The following is a 25,371-nucleotide window of genomic DNA, read 5'->3' on the forward strand; positions in this document are numbered from 1 at the left end:
ACACTTGATGGAATGAAAAGTATGGTAGAACACGCTAAGAAACAAATTAGTACTTAGAAGACAGTGTATGGAAAATAAACTGAACAAAATAGTGAGAACAAAATTGTGCAAAATGAGAGTAGGCTAGGGAACTCAGTGATTCCATCAAACATAATAACATTTGTATTATAGGAGTCTCAGAAGAAGAAGACAAAGAAAGGGGGACAGAACACTTATTTGAGGAAATAATAGTTGAAAATTTCCCTACTCTGGGGAAGGAAACAGATATCCAGATCCAGGAGTCACAGAGAAGTACAATCAAAACTAAGAAAAGCAGACTGACAACCAGACATTTAAATTGGTAACACTTGGTTATAAAGAAAAATTCTAAAAGCTGCAAGAGAAGGCCAGTAGCTTCCAAGGGAAAGCCCATGAGGATACTGGGAGATTTTTTAGCAGAATCTTTACAAGCCTGAAGAGAGTGCCTGAATAGGAAATGTCTGCAGCCAAGAATACCCTATCCAGTAAAGCTATCATTCAGAATATAAGGAGAGATAAAGAGTTACCCAGACAAGCAAAAACTGAAGGATGTCATGACCACTAAACTATGCCTGCAAGAAATATTAGAAGGGATATTTTGAGTGGAAAGGATAAATCAAAAGTGACAGTAAATGTAGGAAACACAAAAAATTAAAAATAGAACTACCCTACAACCCAGCAATTGCCCTACTAGGTATTTAACCAAAAGATACAAAAATGTTGATTTGAGGGGCATGTGCACCCCAATGTTTATAGCAGCGTTATCAACAATAACCAATACTATATATATAGTATACTATATATACATATATATGTATATATATATATACTATATGCACAGATACTATACTATATATATACTATATACACATATATATACTATATGCACAGATACTATACTATATGCACAGATACTATATATATACATACTATACATATATAGTATACTATATATATATATATGTACATACAGTGGAATACTACTCAGCAATCAAAAAGAATAAAATCTTGCTATTTGCAACAACATGGATGGAACTAGATTATTATGCTAAGCAAAATAAGTCAGGCAGAGAAAGACAAGTATCAGATGATTTCACTCATATGTGGAATTTAAGAAACACAACAGATGAACATAGGGGAAGGGAAGCAAAAATAAGATAAAAAGAGTGAGGGAGGCAAACCATAAGAGACTCTTAAATACAGAGAAAAAACAGGGTTGCTGGAGAAGTGGGTAAGGGGATGGGCTAAATGGGTTATAGGCATTAAGGAAGGCACTTGTTGGAATAAGCATTTACATATATAAAGTAATGAATCACTGGGTTCTATTCCTGAAACCAATACTGCACTGTATGTTAACTAGCTTGAATTTAAATAAATAAATTTCAAAAAAAAGATGTAGGAAACATAAAATCTAAATGGAATATTTCTGTAAAAAATAATCAAGGAACTCACAAAATAAAAGGATATAAAATATAAAGACATGCATCTAGAATGTGGGCAGGAAGGAGTAAAGAATGGGTTCAAACTTAAATAACCAAGTTAATAGAGATGGTTATATGCAGAAGAGGTTATATACAAACCTAATGGTAACCATATATAAAAACCCACTAATAAATATGTAAAGGATAAAGAGAAATAAATTCAAATATATCACTAAAGAAAATCAGCAAAACATGAAAAAGGGAAAGACAAGGAAGAATCAGAGATTTCTTCAGAAACAATCGCCAAAAAATAATAAAATGGTAATAAATACATGTCTATCAATAATTGTTCTGAATGTGAAACAAGATAAAAACAAGACCCATCTATATGCTGTCTACAAGAAACTCATTTCAGACCTAAAGACATGCATTAAAAGTGAGGGCATGGAGATTTTTCGCAACGGGTTTGCCACTAGAACACAGGTGTCATGAAAACCACCGCTAAACCTAAACCAAAATTGGAAAGGAAAAGACTCATACCAACATCGTCGTCATTGTACACGTAGATTCAGGCAAGTCTACCACTACTGGTCATCTGATCTACAAATGTGGTGGGATCGACAAAAAAAACTATCGAAAAATTTGAGAAGGAGGCTGATGAGATGGGAAAGCGTTCCTTCAAGTATGCCTGGGTCTTGGATAAACTGAAAGCCAGACGTGAACGTGGTATCACCATTGATATCTCCCTGTGGAAATTCGAGACCAGCAAGTACTATGTGACCATCATTGATGCCCCAGGACACAGAGACTTTACAAAAAATATGATTACAGGCACATCTCAGGCTGACTGTGCTGTACTGATCGTTGCTGCTGGTGTTGGTGAATTTGAAGTAGGTATCTCCAAGAATGGGCAGACCCGTGAGCATGCCCTTCTGGCTTACACACTGGGTGTAAAACAACTTATGGATTAACAAAATGGATTCCACTGAGCCACCCTACAGACAGAAGAGATACGAGGAAATCGTTAAGGAAGTCAGCACCTACATGAAGAAAATTGACTAAAACCCCAACACAGTAGCATTTGTGCCAATTTCTGGTTGGAATAGTGACAACATACTGGAGCCAAGTGCTAACATGCCTTGGTTCAAGGGATGGAAAGTCACCATAAAGATGGCAATGCCAGTGGAACCACACTGCTTGAAGCTCTGGATTGTATTCTGCCATCTATTCGTCCAACTGACAAGCCCTTGCGTCTGCGCCTCCAGAATGTCTACAAAATTAGTGGTATTGGTACTGTCCCTGTGGGCTGAGTGGAGACCGGTGTTCTTAAGCCAGGCATGGAGGTCACTTTTGCTCCAGTCAATGTTATAACTGAAGTAAAGTCTGTTGAAATGCACCATGAAGCTTTGAGTGAGGCTCTACCTGGGGACAATGTGGGCTTCAATGTCAAGAACGTATCTGCCAAAGATGTTAGTCATGGCAATGTGGCTGGTGATGGCAAAAATGACCCACCAATGGAAGCAGCTGGCTTTACAGCTCAGATGATTATCCTGAACCATCCAGGCCAAATCAGTGCTGGATAGGCACCTGTGCTGGACTGTCACACAGCTCACATCTCCTACAAGTTCGCTGAGCTGAAGGAGAAGATTGACCGTCATTCTGGAAAAAAGCTGAAAGATAGTCCCAAGTTCTAGAAATCCGGTGATGCTGCCATCATTGATATGGTTCCTGGCAAGCCCATGTGTGTTGAGAGCTTCTCTGACTACCCTCCACTGGGCCGTTTTGCTGTTCGTGACATGAGACAGACGGTTGCTGTGGGTGTCATCAAACCAGTGGACAAGAAGGCAGCTGGAGCTGGTAAGGTCACCAAGTCTGCCGAGAAAGCTCAGAAGGCTAAATGAATATTATCCCTAATACCTGCCACCCCAGTCTTAATCACTGGTGGAAGAACAGTCTCAGAACTGTTTGTGTGAATTGGCAGTTTAAGTTTAATAGTAAAAGACTGGTTAATGATAATGCATCGTAAAACCTTCAGAAGGAAAGGAGACTGTTTTGTGGACCATTTGTTTTGTGTGTGTGTGTGTGTGTGTGTGTGTGTGTGTGGCAGTTTTATTAGTTTTTAAAATCAGTACTTTTTAATGGAAACAACTTTGATCAAAAATCTGTCACAGAATTTTGAGACCCATTAAAGCAAAAGTTTAATGAGAAAAAAAAGTGAGGGCATGGAAAAATATTTATTATGCAAATGTATGTCAAAAGAAAGCTAAGGCAGCAATACTTATAACAAACTAAAGAGGTGTTTCTTAAATTCAAATTTTAGTTAATATACAATGCAATATTGGTTTCAGGAGTAGAATTGAGTGATTTATCACTTACATACAACACCCAGTGCTCATTCCAACCAGTGCCCTCCTTAATACCCATCACCCATCTAGCTCATCTCCCACCCATCAACCCCCTCCATCAACCCTCAGTTTGTTCTCTACTGTTAAGAGTCTCTTGTGTTTTGTTTCCCTCTCTTTTTTCCTCCCCCCATGTGTTTATCTGTCTTGTTTCCTAAATTCCACATATGAATGAAATCATATGGTATATGTCTTTCTCTGATTGACTTATTTCACTTAGTATATATGTAATACATTCTAGCTCCATTCACAAACTAAGCAGACTTTAAAAGACTGTAATAGGGGCGCCTGGGTGGCGCAGTCGGTTAAGCGTCCGACTTCAGCCAGGTCACGATCTCGTGGTCCGTGAGTTCGAGCCCCGTGTCGGGCTCTGGGCTGATGGCTCAGAGCCTGGAGCCTGTTTCCAATTCTGTGTCTCCCTCTCTCTCTGCCCCTCCCCCATTCATGCTCTGTCTCTCTCTGTCCCAAAAATAAATAAACGTTGAAAAAAAATAAAAGACTGTAATAAGAGACCAAAAAAGACACAATATAATCATAAAGGGTACAATCCAACAAGAAGATATAACAATTATAAATATTTACTCACCCAACGTAGAAGTGATCAAATACATAAAACAGTTAATAACAAACATAAAGAAACTAACCAATAAGAATACAATAATAGTAAGGGCCTTTAACATTCCACTTACATCAATATAGAAATCATCTAAACAGAAAATGAACAAGGAAACAATCCATGGCTTTGAAAGACACATTAGAAAAGATGTACTTAACAGATGTATTCAGAACATTCCATCCTAAAACAGCAAATACACATTCTTTTCTTCTGCGCATGGAACATTCCCCAGAATAGATTGCATATCAGCCGACAAAAGAAGCCTCAAGAAATTCAAGAATATTGAAGTTATACCGTGACTCTCTTCTGACCACAACACTATGAAATTAGAAGTCAACCACAAGAAAAAATATAGAAAGACCACAAACACATGGAAGTTAAATAACATACTATTAAACAATGAATGGGTCAACAAAGATATATAAGAATAAATAAAATGAAATTTGAAATGAAAATAAAAACACAATGGTCCAAAACATCTGGAATGCAGTGAAAGTGGTTTTAGAAGGGAAGTATACAGACATACAGGCTTACCTCAGGAAGCAAGAAAAATCTCAAATAAACAACTAACCTTAAACCTAACAGAGCTAGAAAAGGAACAACAAATAAAATCTGAAAGCAGCAGAAGGAAGTAAATAATAAAGATTAGAGCAGAAATTAATGCTATAGAAAATAAAAAAATAAACAAAACATATCAATGAAACCAGGAGCTGGTTCTTTGAAAAAATATAAAAAAAATAAATAAACCTCTAGCCAGACTTATGAAGAAAAAAAGAGAAAAGACTCAAATAAATAAAGTCACAAATGCGAGAGGAAAAATAACCAACATCACAGAAATACAAAATTAGAAGAGAATATTATGAAAAACTATATGCCACCAAACTGGGCAACCTGGAAGAAATGGATAAATTCTTAGAAACATATAAGTTACCAAAAATGAAAGAGGAGAAACTAGTAAATTTGAACAGACTGATAACCAACAAAGAAATTAAGTTAGTAATCAAAAAACTCCCAACAGGGAGTGGTGGCTCAGTAGGTTAAGCATCTGACTTCATCCCAGGTCATCTCATGGTTCATAGGTTTGAGCCTTGCATCAGTCTGTGCTGACAGCTCAGAGCCTGGAGCCTGCTTCAGATTCTGCATCTACCTCTCCTTCTGTCCCTCCCCCACTTGTGCTCTGTCTCTCTCTCTGTCTCTCAAAAATGAACATTAAAAAAATCTTCTCTAAAGATATAAAGAAATGGAAAAACATTCCGTGCTCATGGATTGGAAGAATAAATATTGTCAAAATGTCAATACTACCCAAAGCTATCTACACATTCAATGCAATTCCAATCAAAATTGCACCAGCATTCTTCTCAAAGCTAGAACAAGCAATCCTAAAATTCATATGGAAACACAAAAGGCCCCGAATGGCCAAAGTAATTTTGAAGAAGAAGACCAAAACAGGAGGCATCACAATCCCAGACTTTAGCCTCTACTACAAAGCTGTCATCATCAAGACAGAGTGGTATTGGCACAAAAACAGACACATAGACCAATGGAATAGAATAGAAACCTCAGAACTAGACCCACAAACATATGGCCAACTAATCTTTGACAAAGCAGGAAAGAACATCCAATGGAAAAAAGACAGTCTCTTTAACAAATGGTGCTGGGAGAACTGGACAGCAACATGCAGAAGGTTGAAACTAGACCACTTTCTCACACCATTCACAAAAATAAACTCAAAATGGATAAAGGACCTGAATGTGAGACAGGAAACCATCAAAACCCTAGAGGGGAAAGCAGGAGAATACCTCTCTGACCTCAGCCATAGCAATTTCTTACTTGACACATCCCCAAAGGCAAGGGAATTAAAAGCAAAAATGAACTACTGGGACCTTATGAAGATAACAAGCTTCTGCACAGCAAAGGAAACAACCAACAAAACTAAAAGGCAACCAACGGAATGGGAAAAGATATTTGCAAATGACATACCGGACAAAGGGCTAGTATCCAAAATCTACAAAGAGCTCACCAAACTCCACACCCGGAAAACAAATAACCCAGTGAAGAAATGGGCAGAAAGCATGAATAGACACTTCTCTAAAGAAGACATCCGGATGGCCAACAGGCACATGAAAAGATGCTCAACGTCGCTCCTCATTAGGGAAATACAAATCAAAACCACACTCAGGTATCACCTCACGCCAGTCAGAGTGGCCAAAATGAACAAATCAGGAGACTATAGATGCTGGCGAGGATGTGGAGAAATGGGAACCCTCTTGCACTGTTGGTGGGAATGCAAATTGGTGCAGCCGCTCTGGAAAACAGTGTGGAGGTTCCTCAGAAAATTAAAAATAGACCTACCCTATGACCCAGCAATAGCACTGCTAGGAATTTACCCAAGGGATACAGGAGTACTGATGCGTAGGGGCACTTGTACCCCAATGTTTATAGTAGCACTCTCAACAATAGCCAAATTATGGAAAGAGCCGAAATGTCCATCAACTGATGAATGGATAAAGAAATTGTGGTTTATATACACAATGGAGTACTACGTGGCAATGAGAAAGAATGAAATATGGCCCTTTGTAGCAACGTGGATGGAACTGGAGAGTGTTATGCTAAGTGAAATAAACCATACAGAGAAAGACAGATACCATATGGTTTCACTCTTGTGTGGATCCTGAAAACTTAACAGAAACCCATGGGGGAGGGGAAGGAAAAAAAAAGAGGTTAGATTGGAAGGGAGCCAAAGCATAAGAGACTCTTAAAAACTGAGAAGAAACTGAGGGTTGATGGGGGGTGGGAGGGAGGGGAGGGTGGGTTATGGGTATTGAGGAGGGCACCTTTTGGGATGAGCACTGGGTGTTGTATGGAAACCAATTTTTCAATAAATTTCATATTTAAAAAATAATAAAAAAGAAAATAAAAAAACAAAAAATAACATTAAAAAAATAAAATCCAACAGCATTTTTCACTGAACTAGATCAAAGCATCCTAAAATTCATACTGAACCACAAAAGACCCTGAATAGCCAAAGTAATCTTCAAAAGGAATAGAAAATCTGGAGGCATCACAATTCCCAATCTCAAGTTATATTACAAAGCTGTAGTGATCAAAACACTATGGTACTGGCACAAAAACAGACACATAGATCAATGAAACAGAATAGAAAATCCACAAATGAACCCACAACTATAGTCAATTAGTCTTCAGCAAAGCAGTAAAGAATATCCAATGGCAAAAAGACAGTCTCGTCAACAAATGGTTGGAGGGTAACATGCAAAAAAATGAAACTGGATCACTTTCTTACATCAGATAGAAAACTAAATTCAAAATGGATTAAAGACCTGAATCTGATACCTGAAATAATAATAATCATAGAAGAGAACACAGGCAGTAACTTCTTTAACATTGACCATAGGAACATCTTAATAGATATGTCTCCTGAGGTGAGGGAAACAAAAGCAAAAACAAACTATTGGGACTACATCAAAATAAGAAGTTTCTGCACAGTGAAGGAAACAGTCAACAAAACTACCAGGCAACGTGGAGAATAGGAGAAGACACTTGCAAATGACATATCAGATAGAGGGTTAGTATCTAAAGTATACAAGGAACTTATACAACTCAACACCCTCCCCCCAAAACACCAAATAATCCAGTTAAAAATTGGGTAGAAGACATGAATAGACATTTCTCCAAAAATGACATATAGATGGCCAACAGACACATAAAGAGATGCTCATCATCACATATCATGGGTGAAATGCGAATCAACACTACAGTGGTTATCACCTCATATCTGTTAGAATGGCTAAAACCTACAACACAAGAAACAACAGGTTTTGGTGAGGATGTGGAGAAAAGGGAACACTAGTGCACTGTTGGTGGGAATGCAAACTGGTATAGCCACTGTGGAAAACTGTATGAAGGTTCCTCAAAAAGTTAAAAATAGAGCTACTTTACAATCCAACAATTGTACTAATGGGCATTTACACAAAGAATACAAAAACACTAATTCAAAGGGATACATGCACCCCTATATTTATAGTAGCATTATTTACAATAGGGAACATATGAAAGCAGCCTAAGTGTCCATGGATAAAGAAGATGTGGATAAAGAAGATGGAATATTATTCATCCATAAAAAGAATGAAATCTTGCCATTTGCATTGACATGGATGTATCTAGAGAATGTAATGCTAAGTGAAATAACACAGAGAAAAACACCATATGACCTCACTCATATGTGCTATTTAAGAAACAAAACAAAGGTAAAAAATAAGAGAGGAGAGAGAGACAGACAGAGACAGAGAGAGACAGAGAGAAATCAAGAAACAGACTCTTAATTATAGAGAACAAACTGATAATTACCATAGAGGAGGTTGGTGAAGGGATTGGTTAAAGAAGTGATGGGGATTGAGGAATGCACTTGTGACGAGCTCATGGTGATGTATGGAAGTGTTGAATCACTACATTATACACCTGAAGTTAATATCAAACTATATGTTAACTAACTGGAATTAAACTAAAAATGTAACAAAGCAAATTAATTAAAATATTTAGAAAAAAAAGAATAGATTTGAGATCTTTGAAGACAGCTACTATCGTTTTTTAAAATTTTTATTTAATTCATTTTTTTAATTCACATCCAAGTTAGCATATACTGCAACAATGATTTCAGGAGTAGATTCCTTAGTGCCCCTTATCCATTTAGCCCATCCCCCCACCCACAACCCCTCCATTAACCCTCTGTTTGTTCTCCATATTTAAGAGTGTCTTATGTTTTTGTCCCCATCCCTGATTTTATATTATTTTTGCTTCCCTTCTCTTATGTTCATCTGTTTTGTACCTTAAAGTTCTCCTATGAGTGAAGTTATATGATATTTGTCTTTCTCTGACTAAGTTCGCTTAGCATAATACCCTCTAGTTCTGTCCACCTAGTTGCAAATGGCAAGATTTCATTCTTTTTGATTGTCGAGTAATACTCCATTGTGTGTGTGTGTGTGTATAACTATCCTATCTTACTTGTCTTTGCCCACATCCAACAAGCACCTTGACACAGCTGTGTGCTCAACATATAATTAATGATTGAATGAATAAATAAAAGCCCAAGAACTCTTTGCTGAGGAGCAGTGCTCCATTTCACAAGAGAGAGAGAGAGTCTAAGTACTTGCTTAGTGCACCTGTAAAGGGAGAACATGGTCCCAATAAAGCTTTTCAGATAAGTTGATATTCTTTGAAAGCATCAATATAGTCATCAGGGATAAATTTAAAAACGTTGGTAGGCTTTCTTACCCTTACCGTTTTTATTCTGAATTGCATATGATGTGGGACACCCTATTTTTTAGTGTTTAGAGACTCTAAATGTTTTAATCTGGTCATACTTGAGAAGGAAATGAATATGACCTAGACCTCTGGCCCCAGAACAGTTCCCAGGGCGAGAGACCCAGACACACACTACAACACACTCTGTAATTAGTGTTGGCATGGGGGGCGGTGCTGTAGGAAGGGTTGGTTTGGGAGCTCAAAGAAGCACAGTCCTCTTAGGGGGAACAGAGAAGTCAAATAAGAACGGGGATACAGAGTGGGGGATAGAGAAATCAAATGGAGAATAGGAGAGAGCGATAGCTGAATTGGAGGTAGTATGCAGAAAAGCGACTACACTGAGGAGAATGGAAGGTTGAAAGTAGTGAGTAAGGGAGGAGGTTGACAGGCAAGGAATGAGACCCCTCTGGAGGTGGAAAAAAGCAGGACCACTTCCGGCTGGGGAGGGGAAGCTGACAGGCTCAGACCTAAGGAGAGGCTTGGAGAGAGAGGACGCCTTCTGGACTCCAGAGCACAAGGTGAGCTAAGGTGCCCAGCTTTAGTGAAGACCCTACGGGGGCCTGTGGGCTGTGGCTTCAATGTATTTGACTCCACACATCCTAAGCCTTGAAGAAAACCTGCTACGGGTTTGGAAACTAACCACATTAAAGTGGTCCGGTTCAGAGGTGCCTGGATCCTATTCATAAGGGAGATAGAGGGGGCAGAATCCCCTTTGGGCCTTATTAACGGAGGGATCTGGAATCTGTTCAAGCCGCAGAAAGGAGGGATGCAGACCCGGTTCGGACTGCAGAAAGATCAATCAATGGTTCAGGCAGTAGAAAAAGAAGTAGCACCAGAGTCGGGAGGGAGATAAGCTATGGCAGGACTCTAGTAGGCTGGCGAAAGGGGACAGGATCCGGTTTGGGCCACCGAAGTAGTGATCAGGACCCAGAAATGAGGGGCAAAATCTATTTTGAATAGCTAAAACGACCTAACTCAGACGGGCAGAAAGAGGGGCTAGGACCTGGTTGATTGTGGTTTGAAATGGGAAGGGATAGAACCTGGTAGTATTCGGGAACAAGGAATACACTATAGCGTAATATCGTTGGATGTGTGGGTGGGGTATCCATGTCGCAGAAAGGGCGAACCGGTCACTTGTAAACGTGGAAGTGTCGGTGCGGTTTGGGGGAAGGGGAGGTGCAGGGACATACTGCAGAGAGAAGGGAAGGGGCGTATTAGGGAAAGAGGAGGTGTGGAGAAATACTGCAGGACGGAGGGAGGGGGCATATCAGGAAGGGGCGGGTGCGTGTCTATACCACAAAGAGGAGGTGGGCTGTGTTGGGGTAGGGGCGGTGCAAAGTAGTCCTGCAGGGAGGGAGCGGGCTGGTATTGGGGGATCGTTTGGACTGAAATATGATGCAGTTAGGAATAGGATGCAGTTAGGCTGGCCGACATGTTCTGCTGCTCTGAGAGGAGGGGGTGTCTGTGGGATTGAGGTGGTCTGACTGTCCAGTCCACCAAAGCGCATGTGCATGAAGGCATGCATACATACTACTCTTCCCACCCCGCACCAGTTGGTGCGCATGCGCACTATTTAGTTGCAGTCGGGGGGCGTGTGTAAGCTAAAGGGGCGGGGCTGTATAACTGACTTGCAGTTTCTTGGAGGCAAAAGGAGCTAGGGTTTGGATAGGTGGTCTGGGTTTCTAGGTATGAGAACCCAGTCATTGAAGGGTTTGGGGTCCAAAGTTAGATGAGATTCCCCCTTCCTTCAGGATAGGCAGGAAGTCGGGTGAATCTCCCTCTTCTTCTCATTCTTCCCTAACTCAGACCCCTTCCCCTCAGGCTCAGCTGTTACTCGGCCTTTCAGAAAATGGATAGAAGTGACTACGGTTATAGGATGCTCCCATTCCAGGTGAGGTCTCTGTACATTCTCACCAGTCCATCTGTCCCGTACTGAGTTCATTTATTGCTCTTGAGCCCCCTACCACTCTATAGTTGAAGAATTTCCTGCCTAACCTGTCTCAGCCCTCCCCCTACCAGGGGAAGGAGGAGGAGAGGAAAACCTGTTTTACTCTATCTCCTGCTCCCTTTCTCTTCCCTCACCCTCCCCTTCAATCACTGCGCAGAGGAAGGGGAGGCCTTCGTGGAAAGGGTGGGCTTTAGGGAGGCCAGATGGCTCAGTAGATCGTAATCCTAAGTGTGTAGGGCCCTCTGCTTCCCCCCTGGGAGCCTGGGGCTTCACTTCCCTCCAGATATACAGACTGGGACGACACAAGAAGACAGAGTCTTGCTGATGCATACCCTCTTGGCGGCAACCAAGGACCCTCTGGCCATGGACCCACCAGTTGCCAACCAGCCTAAGAAAAGCAAGACCAAGAAGTCCCCTAGTAAGGCTATTACTAAGACCATACCTGCTGCCCCTACAGTCTCATCTACCAATGTGATTACGACTATCAAGCCTAAAGTAACTTTGCAGGCTTTAAACCTGCCTGCCATCCCCCAGATCAACCAGGCTGAAGCTACCACTGAAGCAGCCAATACTCAGGCTTCTTCAGTCACTGCTCAGCCTACGAAAGCCAATAAGACAAAGAGTGTTATGGCTAAGGCAGACCAAGTCTTCCAATCTCTAACTGGCAATGAGAGTGTTACTGCACAGATCAAGACACCCTTACAGGCCCTCAACCTACCAGATATCCTGAAGGCTATCCAGGCTCCAATTACCATTGAGTCAGCCAACTCCCAGGCCTTGATAGCCCCCACTAAGCCCAAGAAAGCTTCCAAAGCTAAGAAGGCTGCTGATAAGGCTATAACTAGTGCTACTGATATCTCACTGGCTTTAACCACCACCCACACAGCTATTACCCAAGGCAGAATTACTAATGAGGCAGCTACTACTCATGCCACAGCAGCCTGCATTAGAACTAATAAAGCTTCCAAAGCCAAGAAGGCAACTGTTAAGGGCATACATACTGACACTGAATTTCTAGAGGCCCCAAATGCCACTGAGACAGCTACCAGGCAGATTGAGGCCACAGCAGCAGCTATCTGGCCCAAAAAATTCAAGGGCAAGAAGACTGCCATTAAAGGCCCAAATTCTGCCTATGAGGCCTCTGAGGTTCCACCTGCCACTCAAATGGTCACAAACCAAGCCCTAGCAGCCACCCTCCAGGTCAAGAGAGGGTCCAGGGCTCATAAGTCTGCCACTAAGGCCCAGATAGCTGAAAGCCAGACTAAAATTGTTGACCAAGGGGCCCAGGCCAAGATGGCCACCTTTAAGACCAACAAAAATGCCCTTGAGACTCAGGTTGCTGCTGCTGTCCAGGCCCTGGCAGATGACTACCTGGCTCACTTGAGTCTGGAGCCTACAACCAGGACCCGGGGCAAGAGGAAACAAAAGGTGAGATCTTTGACATTACCACCCTTAATTTTTCATTTCTTTCCCATTCCTATCCTCCTAGTTTGTTCATTTGTTCTATAAAAGTTTACTGAGACTTTTTAGTCTGAGCCAGTACCTGTGTTCAGATAGGCTGTGAGAGATGCTGAGAAGAATGTGATATATAGTTCCTGCTCCCTGACGGTTCATAGATTGGTGGGGAAATAATACATCCATACACTTAGCTACAACCTGGATATAATTCAACTTGTATTTTCATAATAGTTACCATGAGGCAAGCTTTGTCTTGGGTACAGTCATATAGGTTGTATCTTTATGTTTTGAAAGTAACTTTTGCTTTCTGGGGATCACAGATACAGTGTTACAGATAAGAAAGCTGAGTTTCAGAGAGGTGAAGTGACTTGTCCAGTCAGTGGTGGCCGACGAAGAGGAGGAACCCCAGGTCCTGCCCTTGGGTGGCTTCTGTCCTGATAGGGAAATGAAACTCCTGCCTGGAAGACAGTGAAAGACAAATCTGGGACTCAGGGTCGCCAATTGTAAGGTCAAGACCCATTACAGGGAGGGTTTAGGGGATTTTTAGGAGAAGGTAAGATAAGGATACAAAGCTGTCTCTTTCACCTGGTGACTCTGGACCTTCCTTCTTTCTGATGATGTAGTCCAAGCATCTGAATGGGGATGAGAGAGGTGGCGATAATTACAGGTTGGTCCCATGGGGCTGGAGGCCTCCGCCACCCCGAGATGTGGCTCTTTTGCAAGAAAGGGTAAGACTCCAATGCTGTCCAGTCTCTTCTTTTTTTCACCTTTCTTCTTTTCTGTCATTCTTCTAAGTTTTATAAAAACATATTGAGATCTCCCCATGTATTCCTCTTCTCCCAGGCAAATAAGTTGGTGAAATACCTGTTGGTTAAGGACCAGGCAAAGATCCCCATCAAGCGCTCAGGTAGAGTCATACCAACCCTCCTCCCTGAAATCTGTCGATTCCCATCTCTCCCATGCCCTGGGGTAACCATTTACTTTATAGCTCCTCATTCTCTCATATGTCCTCCTCTTCCCTTCTTACACTGTGCCATGGCTGGCATCTCCTCTTAACATAGTTCAGAACTCAAACTGCACTGAGCCCACAGGTTGTCAAAAGGGCTGCAGCCCTGTGGCCCCTGCTTAGCCCAGATGCTCCTACCTTTCCCTTCTTACAGACATGCTGAAGGATGTCATCAAAGAATATGATGAATATTTTCCAGAGATCATTGAACGAGCAAGCTACGCTCTGGAGAAGGTGAAGGGGCAGCCCTGGGGGCTGGGCGCAATGGGGAAGCCTTGAATCAAACAAAGACATACATGTCCCTTCCAGGATAGACCACAGAGACTCACTAATCCAACCCCATCACTGTCCATATAGGCAGACAGTGGCCTAAGTGGGAACATAGACTAGCCCAGGGTTACACAGCAAGTCAGTGGTAAAAGCACAGCTAGGACCCAAGCCTCCCAATTTAGTCCTGTCTGCTGCTAGACATGTCCTGTAATGTATTTCAGATGCTCACCTCTCCCTTTCATTCCCCATTCTCTGTATCCCTAGATCCCCACTAATTACAAAGGTGATGCTGATAATAATAGTACATTTCTTACCTGCTTGCTGTAGTGGTGGCAACTTAGCTAAGTGCTTTGCGTGCATTATCTCACTGATTTTGCACACACACTTGAAACTCTACACAGGGAAGTGTGGGATGCTCAAGAAGATCATTGATGCCTAGGCTGAATTTTGTGATCTCACAGGCTATTCTTTTACTTGGCAGATGTTTCGAGTCAATCTGAAGGAAATTGATAAGCAAATTAGCTTGTATATTCTGATCAACACTCAGGAATCCTCTGCAGGCATACTGGGAACGTAAGCTGGGAAAGGGCTGGGATGGGAGGGAGGCTCTGCTTCTGTCTATGGCCCTATCCCATCCCTGTCATCTCTCCCCATATCTCCTTGGAGAGGCAGGAAGACAGGGCTGAAGAAGCCCCTGTTCCAGCTCCTACACCCAGTTGGAGCCCTGCACATGGTAGTGGTGCTTGATTATGATTAAATGAAGGTGTAGAAGCCTGAAGCAGTGCATTCCTACTGTCAGGTTTTCTATTTCTTCAGAAGCTTCCCAGGAAAGTAGACCTGTCATTGCTTGTCTCTTCCTACTGGCTTTGGTAGAGTGATTCTCAAAGGAGGGTTTCTTAGGGTAGGTGAATCATGATTCTTAAAGGACAGGGGCCATCACTGGGGTCGTTCCTAGAATTCTCTTGGAGCATAAGGATCTGGGAGAAAAAGAAGGGACTCACATTGGCTGGGTACCTGGGTTGTACCAGTTTAACAAGCATTCTTCCATCTTATTAGCAACCTGAGGCAGGGGAAGATTGGATTCTCCCATTTTACTGAATAGGAGACTGGGGCTCAAGAGTCTAAGTGCCTTGCCCAGGGTCACACAGAGCTTGAAGCATAGACTGGGCAGATTTCTCTCATGTCTGAGGAATCTGGGAGAGGCTAGCTTAGTGAACTGACTGGTGTGTTATTTGCAGATAGCTGCTAGACATAAACCTTCTCTCTACCCTGTTATTCCCCTAGGACCAAGGACACACCCAAACTAGGTCTTCTCATGGTGATTCTGAGTGTCATTTTTATGAATGGCAACAAGGCCAGTGAGGGTGAGTGGCTGAGCATGCAGCTGAATGGGTGGCCACAGTTGGAATTCCACATGTTCATTTTCTGTCCCTGTCTCCTCTTGCCTCCCCTTGCAGCTGTCATCTGGGAGGTGCTGCGCAAGCTGGGGCTGCACCCTGGGTATGATTGGGCTCTTTCAGTGCTTGCTGTCCATGTTGTCCTTTGACAAGAGAGGAATCCCAGGAATTCATCAGTCTGGTGGTCTGGTGGAGTGGGCAAGGGTGCTAGACTGGGTAGAGGGTCCAGTGTTCTGATATGGGTGGATGATGAAATGGTCCTGAACTCCCTGGAGTTCATTCTCCCTATGTAATTGCTATGTCATTCTAAGCTGAGATATAAGATAGAACTTCAGGGGCACCCCTGACAAAGAACCATCTGGCCTCAATTTCTTGCTTCCAGCGACCATGTGTTCAATACTCGCCCAGCTTCATTGGGACTGCTGCATGTGCTAGAGAGGTCTCTTCCATGTTGAGAAATGCCTCTGCTCTCATTTGGGAAGTTTTCATCTCTGTTTATGGGTTATTTTTTCCATTGTCAGGGTGAGGCACTCACTTTTTGGGGAAGTGAGGAAGCTCATCACAGACGAGTTTGTGAAGCAGAAGTAAGTGGTATTTGGGGGCTTTGTTTGGCCCTGAAATGTTCTGAGTGTGCTGGCTTGGTTAATAAATTGCTTTATCAGCCATTTTATTATACTAGCTTTAGATGTAATAAGAGCATCCTATGCCCTAGAACTGAGTTTTGTCCACCATTCCTATAAGTGGACAATTCCAGGACTGGGCTAGACCAAAGACAAGACCCTTGCTTTGGGGTGTGCTCAGAGCAGGGTGCCTGAAGAATGGCTCCTCTGTTTACAACACACCCAACAGGAACTTGGGTTTACTCCTCACAGGTGGCAAGATACTTTGGCCTTCCTGTGACACCATGCCCTATACATTCCTTCTCTGAAGCATCAAGTGACTGCTTTGCACAGAGCCAATGGGAAATGACTCAATATTAGAGACCAAGATCATGAACTAGGTTTGGGAGTGAGTCTGGGGAAGAAGGGTCTTAGAAATCCTTCTCCAGGAGCTGAGTTTAGTATTTGTTTCAAAGAGGTTGCCATCTAGTGCCCAGTGGTTACACAGCAGATTTGCTTGGTTAGAAGCAAGTTTCATTTCCTTTCTCCAAGGTACCTGGAGTACAAGAAGGTCCCTAACAGCAGACCACCTGAATATGAGTTCTTCTGGGGCTTGCGCTCCTACCATGAGACTAGCAAGCTGAAAGTCCTCAAGTTTGCATGTAAGGTAATAGGAGAGAATTCTGACTTGTTATATTAAGGGTTCTGGATGCCCCCAGCTGGGGCAGGCTACATGCAGGGATGGTCAGGCACAGGGTAGCCTGCAGTTCATATACAAACATATGTGGAACTTCATTGATGTTTGAGAATGCTGCTGAACATAAAGTTTAATTGTTTCATTCCTTTTTCATACTTTGTGTTAGTCTGCTTGCACCGCCATAGCAAAATACTACAGACTGGGTGACTTAAACAATAGAAATTTATTTTCTCACAGTTCTGGAGACTGGAAGTCCCAGATCAAGGTCCAGCAGGGTCAGTTTCTGATGAAGCCTCTTCCCGGCTTGCAGATGAATGTCTTCTTGCTGTGTTCTCATGTGGTAGAAAGCCTCTATTTTCTTAAATGTTTATTTATTTTAAGAAACAGAGAGCACGAATGGGGGAGGGGCAGAGAAGGGGAGAGAGAGAGAGAGAGAGAGACAGAGAGAGAGAGAATCCCAAGCAGGCCCTGTGCTGTCAGCACAGAGCCTGACACAGGGCTTGATCCCACGAACTATGAGATCATGACCTGAGCTGAAATAAAAAATCAGATGCTTAACCAACTGAGCCACCCAGGTGCCCTAAGGGAGAGAGCTTCTTTTTATAAAAACACTAATCCTATTGGAGTAGGGCCCCGCCTTTATGACCTCATTTAGCTCTACTTCCATAAAGGCTCAATCTCCACAGTCACATTGGGGGCTGGTGCTTTAACATATGAGTTTTAGGGGGACACAAACATTCAATCCATAACTTACTCTCTTATCATTTTCCATCTTTTCCATGAGGTTAAGTAACTCGTCCAAGGTCATACACAGCACCTTAGTTATCAGAGCTGAAATGGATATCAGGATTGACCCATGATTGGAAAAAAAAAATACTACTATTGCTTTTATACAAAGCCCATAGTATGTACTTATATAATTACAAATGTTATTATCCTCATAATGATTATCATCCCCATTTCAGGTGCAGAAGAAAGACCCCAAGGACTGGGCTGCTCAGTACCGGGAGGCAGTAGAGATGGAAGTGCAAGCTGCAGCTGTGGCTGAGGCTGAGGCTGAAGCCAGGGCTGAGGCAAGAGCCCAAATGGGGACTGGAGAGGAAGCTGTGGCTGGGCCCTGGAATTGGGATGACATGGATATCGACTGCCTAACAAGGGAAGAGTTAGGCGATGATGATCCGTCCTGGAACAGATTTTCATTTGAAATTGAGGCCATAGCCCAAGAATATGCAGATGCCAGCACCAACATCGACTTCAGCAGAGGAGCTAGCACCAGGGCTACCTTTAGCAATAGTGCTAATATTAGCTTCAGTGATGCAACCAGCCCCAGTGGTGGCTTTGGTGGCAGAGCTGGCATTAACTTTGGTGTCACACCCAGCACCAGTGCCAGCTTCAGCAGTACAGCCAGCATTTGCTTTAGTGGCACACCCAGCACTAGCACTAGTTTCAGTGGTGCAGCCAGCATTAGCTTCAGTGGTGCAGCCAGCACCAGCTCTAGTTTCAACAGTGAAACCTGCATTAGCTTTGGTGGCACACCTTGTACCAGTGCCAGCTTTGGTGGTGGGATCAGCTCTAGTTTCAGTATCCCACTCAGCACCAGTCCCAATTTCAGTGGTGGAGTCAGCTCTGGCTTTGGAGGGACACTCAGTACCACTGCTGGCTTCTGTGGTGCACTCATTACCAGTAGCAGTTTTGGCACTATACCCAGAACCAGCACAGTCTTTAGTGGTGCACTCAGCACCAGCACTGGATTTGGTGGCACACTCAGCACTAGTATCTGCTTTGGTGGCTCTTCCAGCTCTGATGTCAGCTTTGGTGGCACACTTAGTACCAGTATCTGCTTTGATGGCTCTCCTAGCACCAGCACTGGTTTTGATGGAGTGCTCAGCACCAGTGTCTCCTTTGGTAGCTCTTCCAGCACCAGTGCTGACTTTGGCAGTACACTAAGTACCAGCATTTGCTTTGGTGGTCCTCCCAGCACTGGTGCCAGATTTAGTGGTTCATTCAGCACCAGTGTTGGCTTTGGCAATGCACTCAACACCAGTGCTGGTTTTAGCAGTGCTGTTAGCACTAATGCCAGCCTCAGCAGTGCACCTAACAGCATGTCTGGCTTTGGCGGTGTGTTCAGCACTAGTACAGACTTCAGTGGGGCACTTAGCACTACTACTGACTTTAGCATTTCTCCCAGTGCCAGCATTGGCTTTGGTGGACTTCCCAGCACCAGCCTCTGCTTTGGCAGTGTATCTAACACCAACCTGTGCTTTGGTGGCCCTCCTAGCACTAGCACTTACTTTAGTGGTGCTACCAGCTCTAGTTTTGGTGATGGATCCAGTACCACTGCTGGTTTCATCTTTGGCAATGGCTTAAGCACCAGTGCTGGATTTAGTGGTGGACTGAGCACCAATGCTGGCTTTGGTAGTGGACTAGGCACCAGTGCTATCTTCGGTAGTGGACTGAGCACCAGTGCTGGCTTTGGTGGTGGACTGATCTCAAGTGATGCCTTTGGTGGTGTACTGGGCACCAATGCTGGTTTTGGCAGCACACTTGGCACCAGTGCTGGCTTTAGTGGTGGCCTCAGCATCAGTGATGGCTTTGGTGCTGGGCCTAATACCAGCTTCAACGGAGGACCAAGTACCATCATTGGCTTTGGCAGTGGTTCCAACACCAGCACTGGCTTTATTGGTGAACCTAGCATCAGCACCAGCTTTATTGGTGGACCCAGTTCTATCATTGGCTTCAGCAGTGGACCAAGCACAGGTTCTGGCTTCAGCAGTGGACCAAGCAGTGGTGATGGCTTTGGCAGTGGACCAAGAAATGGTGCTGGCTTTGGTGGTGAAGTCACCAGCCTTGTTGCCTGTAGCTTCTCCTACGGCTAGTGAGGTTTCAGGTAATTACAACATTTCCACAGCATGGCCTATGGGAATGGGTATAATAGCTGGGAAATTTTAAGAAACCCCGAAGTGGGAGGGTTGGGTAGGGAGATGAGGACAATGATGGAAGTATGAGAAAACATTTGTTGCTAAAATGTGCTTCTGTTTGGTGTTTTGTTTTCAGATCCCAGGTTTATAGATAATGCTAATTAATTGCAGCAGTTCTTCCCGTGGATCCAAGGTACATCCTTGGAATCTTTGTCCATACAGCAGTATAAGCAGATATTATCAATCAGCTGAGGGTGACACACTATGAAAAATCTGCTGATCCTGCTTTATTGTTTGCTTTTTGTGTGCTGTCATATTTTGGTATTGGAGTTATATTAAATTTGCAAAATGAATTGGAGTTTTTTTATGTCTTTTAATGTGCTTAGGTTGTTGTGAGTGACATTTTAGGTTCATAAAAGAAATAGATATCAGCATAGCTCTTCAGAGATGGTGGGCTCCAGCTTTAGGCTAAAATGAAAGTATGATTTCAATGGGATAAAGACCTGGGGAAAGCATGGCAGGCAAGAGGATTATAGCTTGAGCAAAGATGTCAAGGGGGAAATCCTAGAACAGAAATTTGAGGGAGAGCGTTCTGGAAGGAAATACAGATTCATTTTGAGACATTTGTATGGGAATGGAGAGATAGAGTGAGACTAGAGGTAGACACAGGAGCAAGGGAGGGTTTTCTTGAGATAGGAGAGAGACATATGAGTATGTTGCAGAGACATATAAAGGACATATAAAAGCCAATAAAGGACAAGAGATAGATAAGGAACAGTCAACAATTGACTGAAGTAGCCCGTGCCTGAGAAGGTGGGGTGAGATAGAGTGCCAGAGAATAGAGGGCGACCTTGACTTTGAATAGGATTTAAGGGTGGCTGTGGAAGCAAATAAATGTAGGTTTGTTTCAAGTGGTAGATCCTCCCCCCAAAAAGGTAATATGGATTATACAAGGTTTGGGTTTTGCTGGAGGCTATGATGGAAGAACAAAGGAATCAAAGCAGTGAGTATACAAGTCTGTCTCTTCACCACTGGGTTGCCAATACCTAGGTGCATAGAGAGTGGTTGAAGAAATGGAATATAGAATCCAAGCTGGTTAGGAATGGAAGAACAATGAGGAGGAAGAGGACTTGTCGATTAGGAGACAATGGAGGAATCAAAAGATTATACTCTTGATGCAGCATAAGAACAAATATCGTTCATTCGAGAAATATTACACACATGCCTCCTATGTGGGAGGCATGCTGCTAGGGATCCTATGGATGATACAGAATTGTAAGGACTAGGGGCCAGTGGTCAGATAGCAGGATCCTTGTATTTAAGAAGTCATACTGGGAGAGGGGTGTTTAGATGATGCCAAGGTCTATGGAATGGGTAGCTGAGGGGGAAATGATCACTGGAGTTGGAGTCAGGAGACTTGGAGGTCAGGGTATTGTTTGGATAGTTTACATGAACATGAAAATCACTAAGGATGGCAGCAGGAGTTGGAAAAGAGAGGAACACTATGGTCTAGGTACAGATTCTTCTGAGTGTATGAATGAAGGTATCACGTCCTCATCCATGCTGCCCACCAAGGAACAAGGCCCATAGGTACAGAGACCTATATCCTCCCTCACTTTTAGAAGTGCTACCCCAGAACCCTACCCTCCAGGAAGCCCTCATCCATTCCACACCCCACAGCAACAGAGGCATTTCACAAAGATCTTAAGAAGATCTTGTAGGAGAAGTCTCACAATGACTTCCTCTCCCTCCTTGTAGGCAGCAAGAGAAGGCTTTATTGATAAGGAACTAGGAATTAAGAAAGAAAAAGCTTCATTCATAACTAGACAGCTCCTTGGTTGTAGCTGGAAATCGAGGCCTGTTTTGGAGATGCTGAGGGCTTCTTCATTAGAAGCAGGGGTCTTCTAGTAAGACCAAGTCCAGCGTCTTGAGGTAAGAGAAGTGCAAGGTAAGCAGCACTTAAAGGTGGGAAACAGTGGAGACAAAGGCAGTTTGACTTCTTGGAAAGGGCTCAGTAATGGGCAGGGACAGTGTCCAGGGCTTCCTCAGGTTCTCGGGTGATGTCCACATTCTGGGGGAAGAGAGCCCAGGATTAATAGGAAGGAGATACCACTATGGAGGCCCAGACCCACCCCTGCCTCTTGTCCTCTTGTCCCAGGCTCCTCTATTTCAGCCAGGCGTGGATCCTGACCCTTTTCTCAGGCAAGCCTCTGGGGAATCTCAACCTGAGGTATTTTGGGTAAGGGTTGCTCTAGTCCCTTATCTTCAAGTCACCTCAGGCCTGGGCCATGGTTCCTGCATTTCTGGGTGCTGGTTATTCTACCTGTTGGTATGAAACATCCAAGCTATGTGGGATTGGAGTGGTCTTTCTGTGCAGGTGGGTGCTTTCACTATGTGCCAGCTTAGGCCATAGAATCCCTCACCTACCTCAGGTTTCTCCCGGTGTGTGTTTACAGCTTCCACATTCAGGTAGATGGACTCCACTTTGCAGCCTCAGAAAAGAACAACCAGTCCATCCATAAGCCCCCAAGGTAAGCACAGGTCTTTCCTAAGGTGTCATTCACTCCCATGCCCATCACCACCCATAGCCCCAGCTCCACACTGTGTGCAGATTGTGACTGGGCTGTAGGGAGGGGAATGTAGACCAGCTGTGTGACATATGGGGAAGACACCAGGTCTAAGAGGAGTCAATGAGGTGTCCTCCCACATGTCCCTGATAGTCTTAGAGTTCTCTGAGCCTCAGTTGCTCAACTGGGAATGGGAAGGAGATGAGAATAGATGATCTCTGGGGCCTCCCTCAACTCTTGTGGTCTGTGAGGCAGCAATCTAATGTATATAATAATGATGGAGTTCTGTGGATCTTCTAAGCTGTGTTAAATGCTGAAGTGGTGGAAGAGTTCTGGGGCCATTGCCTTGGGACAATCAATCCCAGGTAAAGTTCATTTAGAGGCAAAATGATTATGGCAACACCAGAGGTGTGGAAGGTCACAAGGGAGTTCTGGGAGCCCGAAGAAAAAGGAGAGTGATATCACTGGGGTCTGGGGCTGGCAGAAGAAGCATAATGCCTGTAGAAGCCCCCCTTAGCTCCATCTCTGTGGATTGCACCCTGCTCAGGGCTTCAGTGTGCTGTTTGCCCTGCTCACATCCTAGAAGATAGTAGAGTCTGTCTCTCTCCTGCTCATGAATATTTCATAGAAAACTAATGCCCCAAGAGATAGTCTAAACTGACCAGGCCGATCTTTGAGCCCTTTCTTCAATTTGGTCCCAAACTACACTTATTCCTCTGGTCCCCTTTGGGGACCTCTTCTACAGCTAGTGCTCCATACTTGATAGAGCCAGAGAAAGTTGAGGCCAGGCCCTGGATTTAGAGGCCATCCCCGTTCTTCCCTGTTCTCATTTTATTACTGCTAATCTTTCCTTCACCAAGACATCTAATTACATACCCAAGAAACCTCCCCAAGGTCTCTGCTGTACAAATGGTATGCACTGGAGGTATGCTCATGCTCTCTATGTGCCTTTCCTCAGATGAGGGTAGGGGCACTCACCATAAGCCACAGGTGTGAGTTTAAGCACTGTGTGCAAAGGACACTTGAGATATGGCAGCTCATCTAGAAAGGAGGAGAAAACAGCCATCAGAGACAGGGTAGTGTGGAGGGTACCACCTCCCCAGGCTTCTTCTGCCACAACCCCTTCCTTATGGTCAGCTTCATCAAGGGCACACTCCCCACACTCTGCAGTGGGTAGTGCTGAGAGTAGGGTGAGCAATGACGAAGAATGCAGAGAGATGGCCTCTAGAACAGGGAGAAAAGAGTTCCCTGGGGAATGTGGACAGATTGTGAGTTCTCCAGGAGGGACAGGCTGGTCATCTGGGAAGTGGTTTATCTCCTCATTAACAGGGCAAACATGAGACCAAGGCAGACCTCTATCCTGCCCCAGCCTCAGGCTTTCCACAGGCCTCTAAATGAAGGCACACAAATGTATGTCAGCAAGTTTTCTGAGACCTTGCTATGTGCCAGGACCCTTGGATAGGTGTACATGCACCTTCACAGCTCCCACAGTTTTTTGCTCCAGCCCAGGCCTGTGCTCTCTGATTCCTCTCACACTTGTTGATGGACAAGCATTTCTTGATTCACTTGTTTCCAGTTGTTGACTATTGTTCATAAAGTTGTTTTGAATATTCATGTACCATTTCTTATGTGGGCCTAGGTTTTATTAGACATCCCTGAGAGGAGGAGTTGATCAGGCCCAATTCAATGGATGAGGACAGTAAGGCTCTGAAAGGGAAGACATTTGCCCTATGTCACCCTCAGGAAGTGGCAGCACTGGGACTTGAACCTAAGACCCTCAGAGGCTAAATGCGTGCTCTGCCCACGGCAGCCAGCTACCATTGCCTTGGAGGGGCTCACAGTGTCACGGGAATGACACCCTCATTTGCCACTATTCTCCGACGACAGTCACTCTCACTCACCCAGCAAGCACTTACCACTTCCCATCTCCCTTCACTGAGCCAGAACCCCACCCCTCATGGCTTCCCTGCCCCCGAGGTTGATCCTGGTCTTTTTAGGTCACCACCACCCTCCTAGCCTCCTGAGGCATCAGGTTTGGTGATATCCTGGGCATCTATCCTGCTCCTCCTCATCTTTGTCATCATCATTGTCAGGCTCTGGGCCCTCTGGTTGCATTTGGTGCAAGATCTCATTCCACCCTTGCTGATACTCTGCAGGGGTTACTGTTCCCCTGCACACATGACACACATGACACACATGGCACACATGACAGCTGGACTCAGAGAAGGGAAGTGACTGACTTGTCTGAGGTCTCTGACCTAGCTCTGCCACCACCTGGACAACTGACGGCCCAGCCTTTTCTCTCTCTAGCCTTCAGAGTTCCCATCTCTCATAGGACAGGATTGGACCAAATGTACTCTGAGCATGCCCCAGCTATGAGGCTCCTGGGGGGTCTGCTTCCTGAGTCACATCATCTCTCTGGGCCTTAAGTTTCCTCACTGAGTAATACGGGTAAAAGCATGTCCCGAGCACTGCCTGGCCCAACTCCCAGGGCCTTTGTGAACAACTGGTATGTCCTGTGCATGAAAGCATGTAGGAAGTGGGTGAAGCAGTGTGAGAATGACAGGTGAATGTACCACTCCCCACCCCACCCCCTGCAAATCTATGCATTTATTAACTGGGAATCCTCTAGAAAGCACCTGAGATTGACACCCTTCACTGACCCTCTGAGCCCCATGACCTTGGGTAAATCACTTTACCTCTCAAAGCCTCCATTTCCTCATCTGCACAGTCAG

The 25,371-nt window shown here is 44.1% G+C and overlaps 2 protein-coding genes, 1 non-coding gene and 1 pseudogene across 8 annotated transcripts in view; 3 read left to right on the forward strand and 1 right to left on the reverse strand.

The window, feature by feature from the left end:
* Window positions 1-2,086: 2,086 nt before the first annotated feature.
* LOC115507289 lies at window positions 2,087-3,368 on the forward strand (annotated as a pseudogene).
* An 8,257-nt stretch (window positions 3,369-11,625) lies between these two features.
* Window positions 11,626-20,102, forward strand: LOC115507286 (trophinin-like). The gene is given in 12 exon segments (XM_032592164.1): window positions 11,626-11,667; window positions 11,961-11,972; window positions 11,974-13,152; window positions 13,806-13,910; window positions 14,026-14,089; window positions 14,343-14,422; window positions 14,940-15,031; window positions 15,743-15,822; window positions 15,916-15,958; window positions 16,377-16,439; window positions 17,007-17,121; window positions 18,117-20,102. Coding segments are annotated over 12 exon segments (3,786 nt in total). The 3' UTR covers window positions 20,028-20,102.
* Window positions 16,644-16,772, forward strand: LOC115507980. The gene has a single exon (XR_003966890.1). It is a non-coding gene; the product is annotated as a small nucleolar RNA SNORA11 (small nucleolar RNA).
* A 1,682-nt stretch (window positions 20,103-21,784) lies between the features above and the next one.
* PFKFB1 (6-phosphofructo-2-kinase/fructose-2,6-biphosphatase 1) overlaps window positions 21,785-25,371 on the reverse strand; it is a 155,551-nt gene continuing 151,964 nt past the window's right edge. For 5 of the 6 annotated variants that reach the window (XM_030305580.1, XM_030305577.1, XM_030305581.1 and 2 more), the window contains 3 exons: window positions 23,615-23,677; window positions 22,497-22,561; window positions 21,785-22,140 (listed from right to left, as the gene is read on the reverse strand). In XM_030305580.1, the coding sequence (XP_030161440.1) occupies window positions 22,081-22,140; window positions 22,497-22,561; window positions 23,615-23,677 (188 nt within the window). In that variant the 3' untranslated portion in view covers window positions 21,785-22,080. The remainder of the gene's footprint in view (window positions 22,141-22,496; window positions 22,562-23,614; window positions 23,678-25,371) is intronic. The other variant, XM_030305578.1, reaches the window with a different exon arrangement.

This window comes from Lynx canadensis, chromosome X (genome assembly GCF_007474595.2).
Source record: "Lynx canadensis isolate LIC74 chromosome X, mLynCan4.pri.v2, whole genome shotgun sequence".
Lineage (NCBI taxonomy): Eukaryota > Metazoa > Chordata > Mammalia > Carnivora > Felidae > Lynx > Lynx canadensis.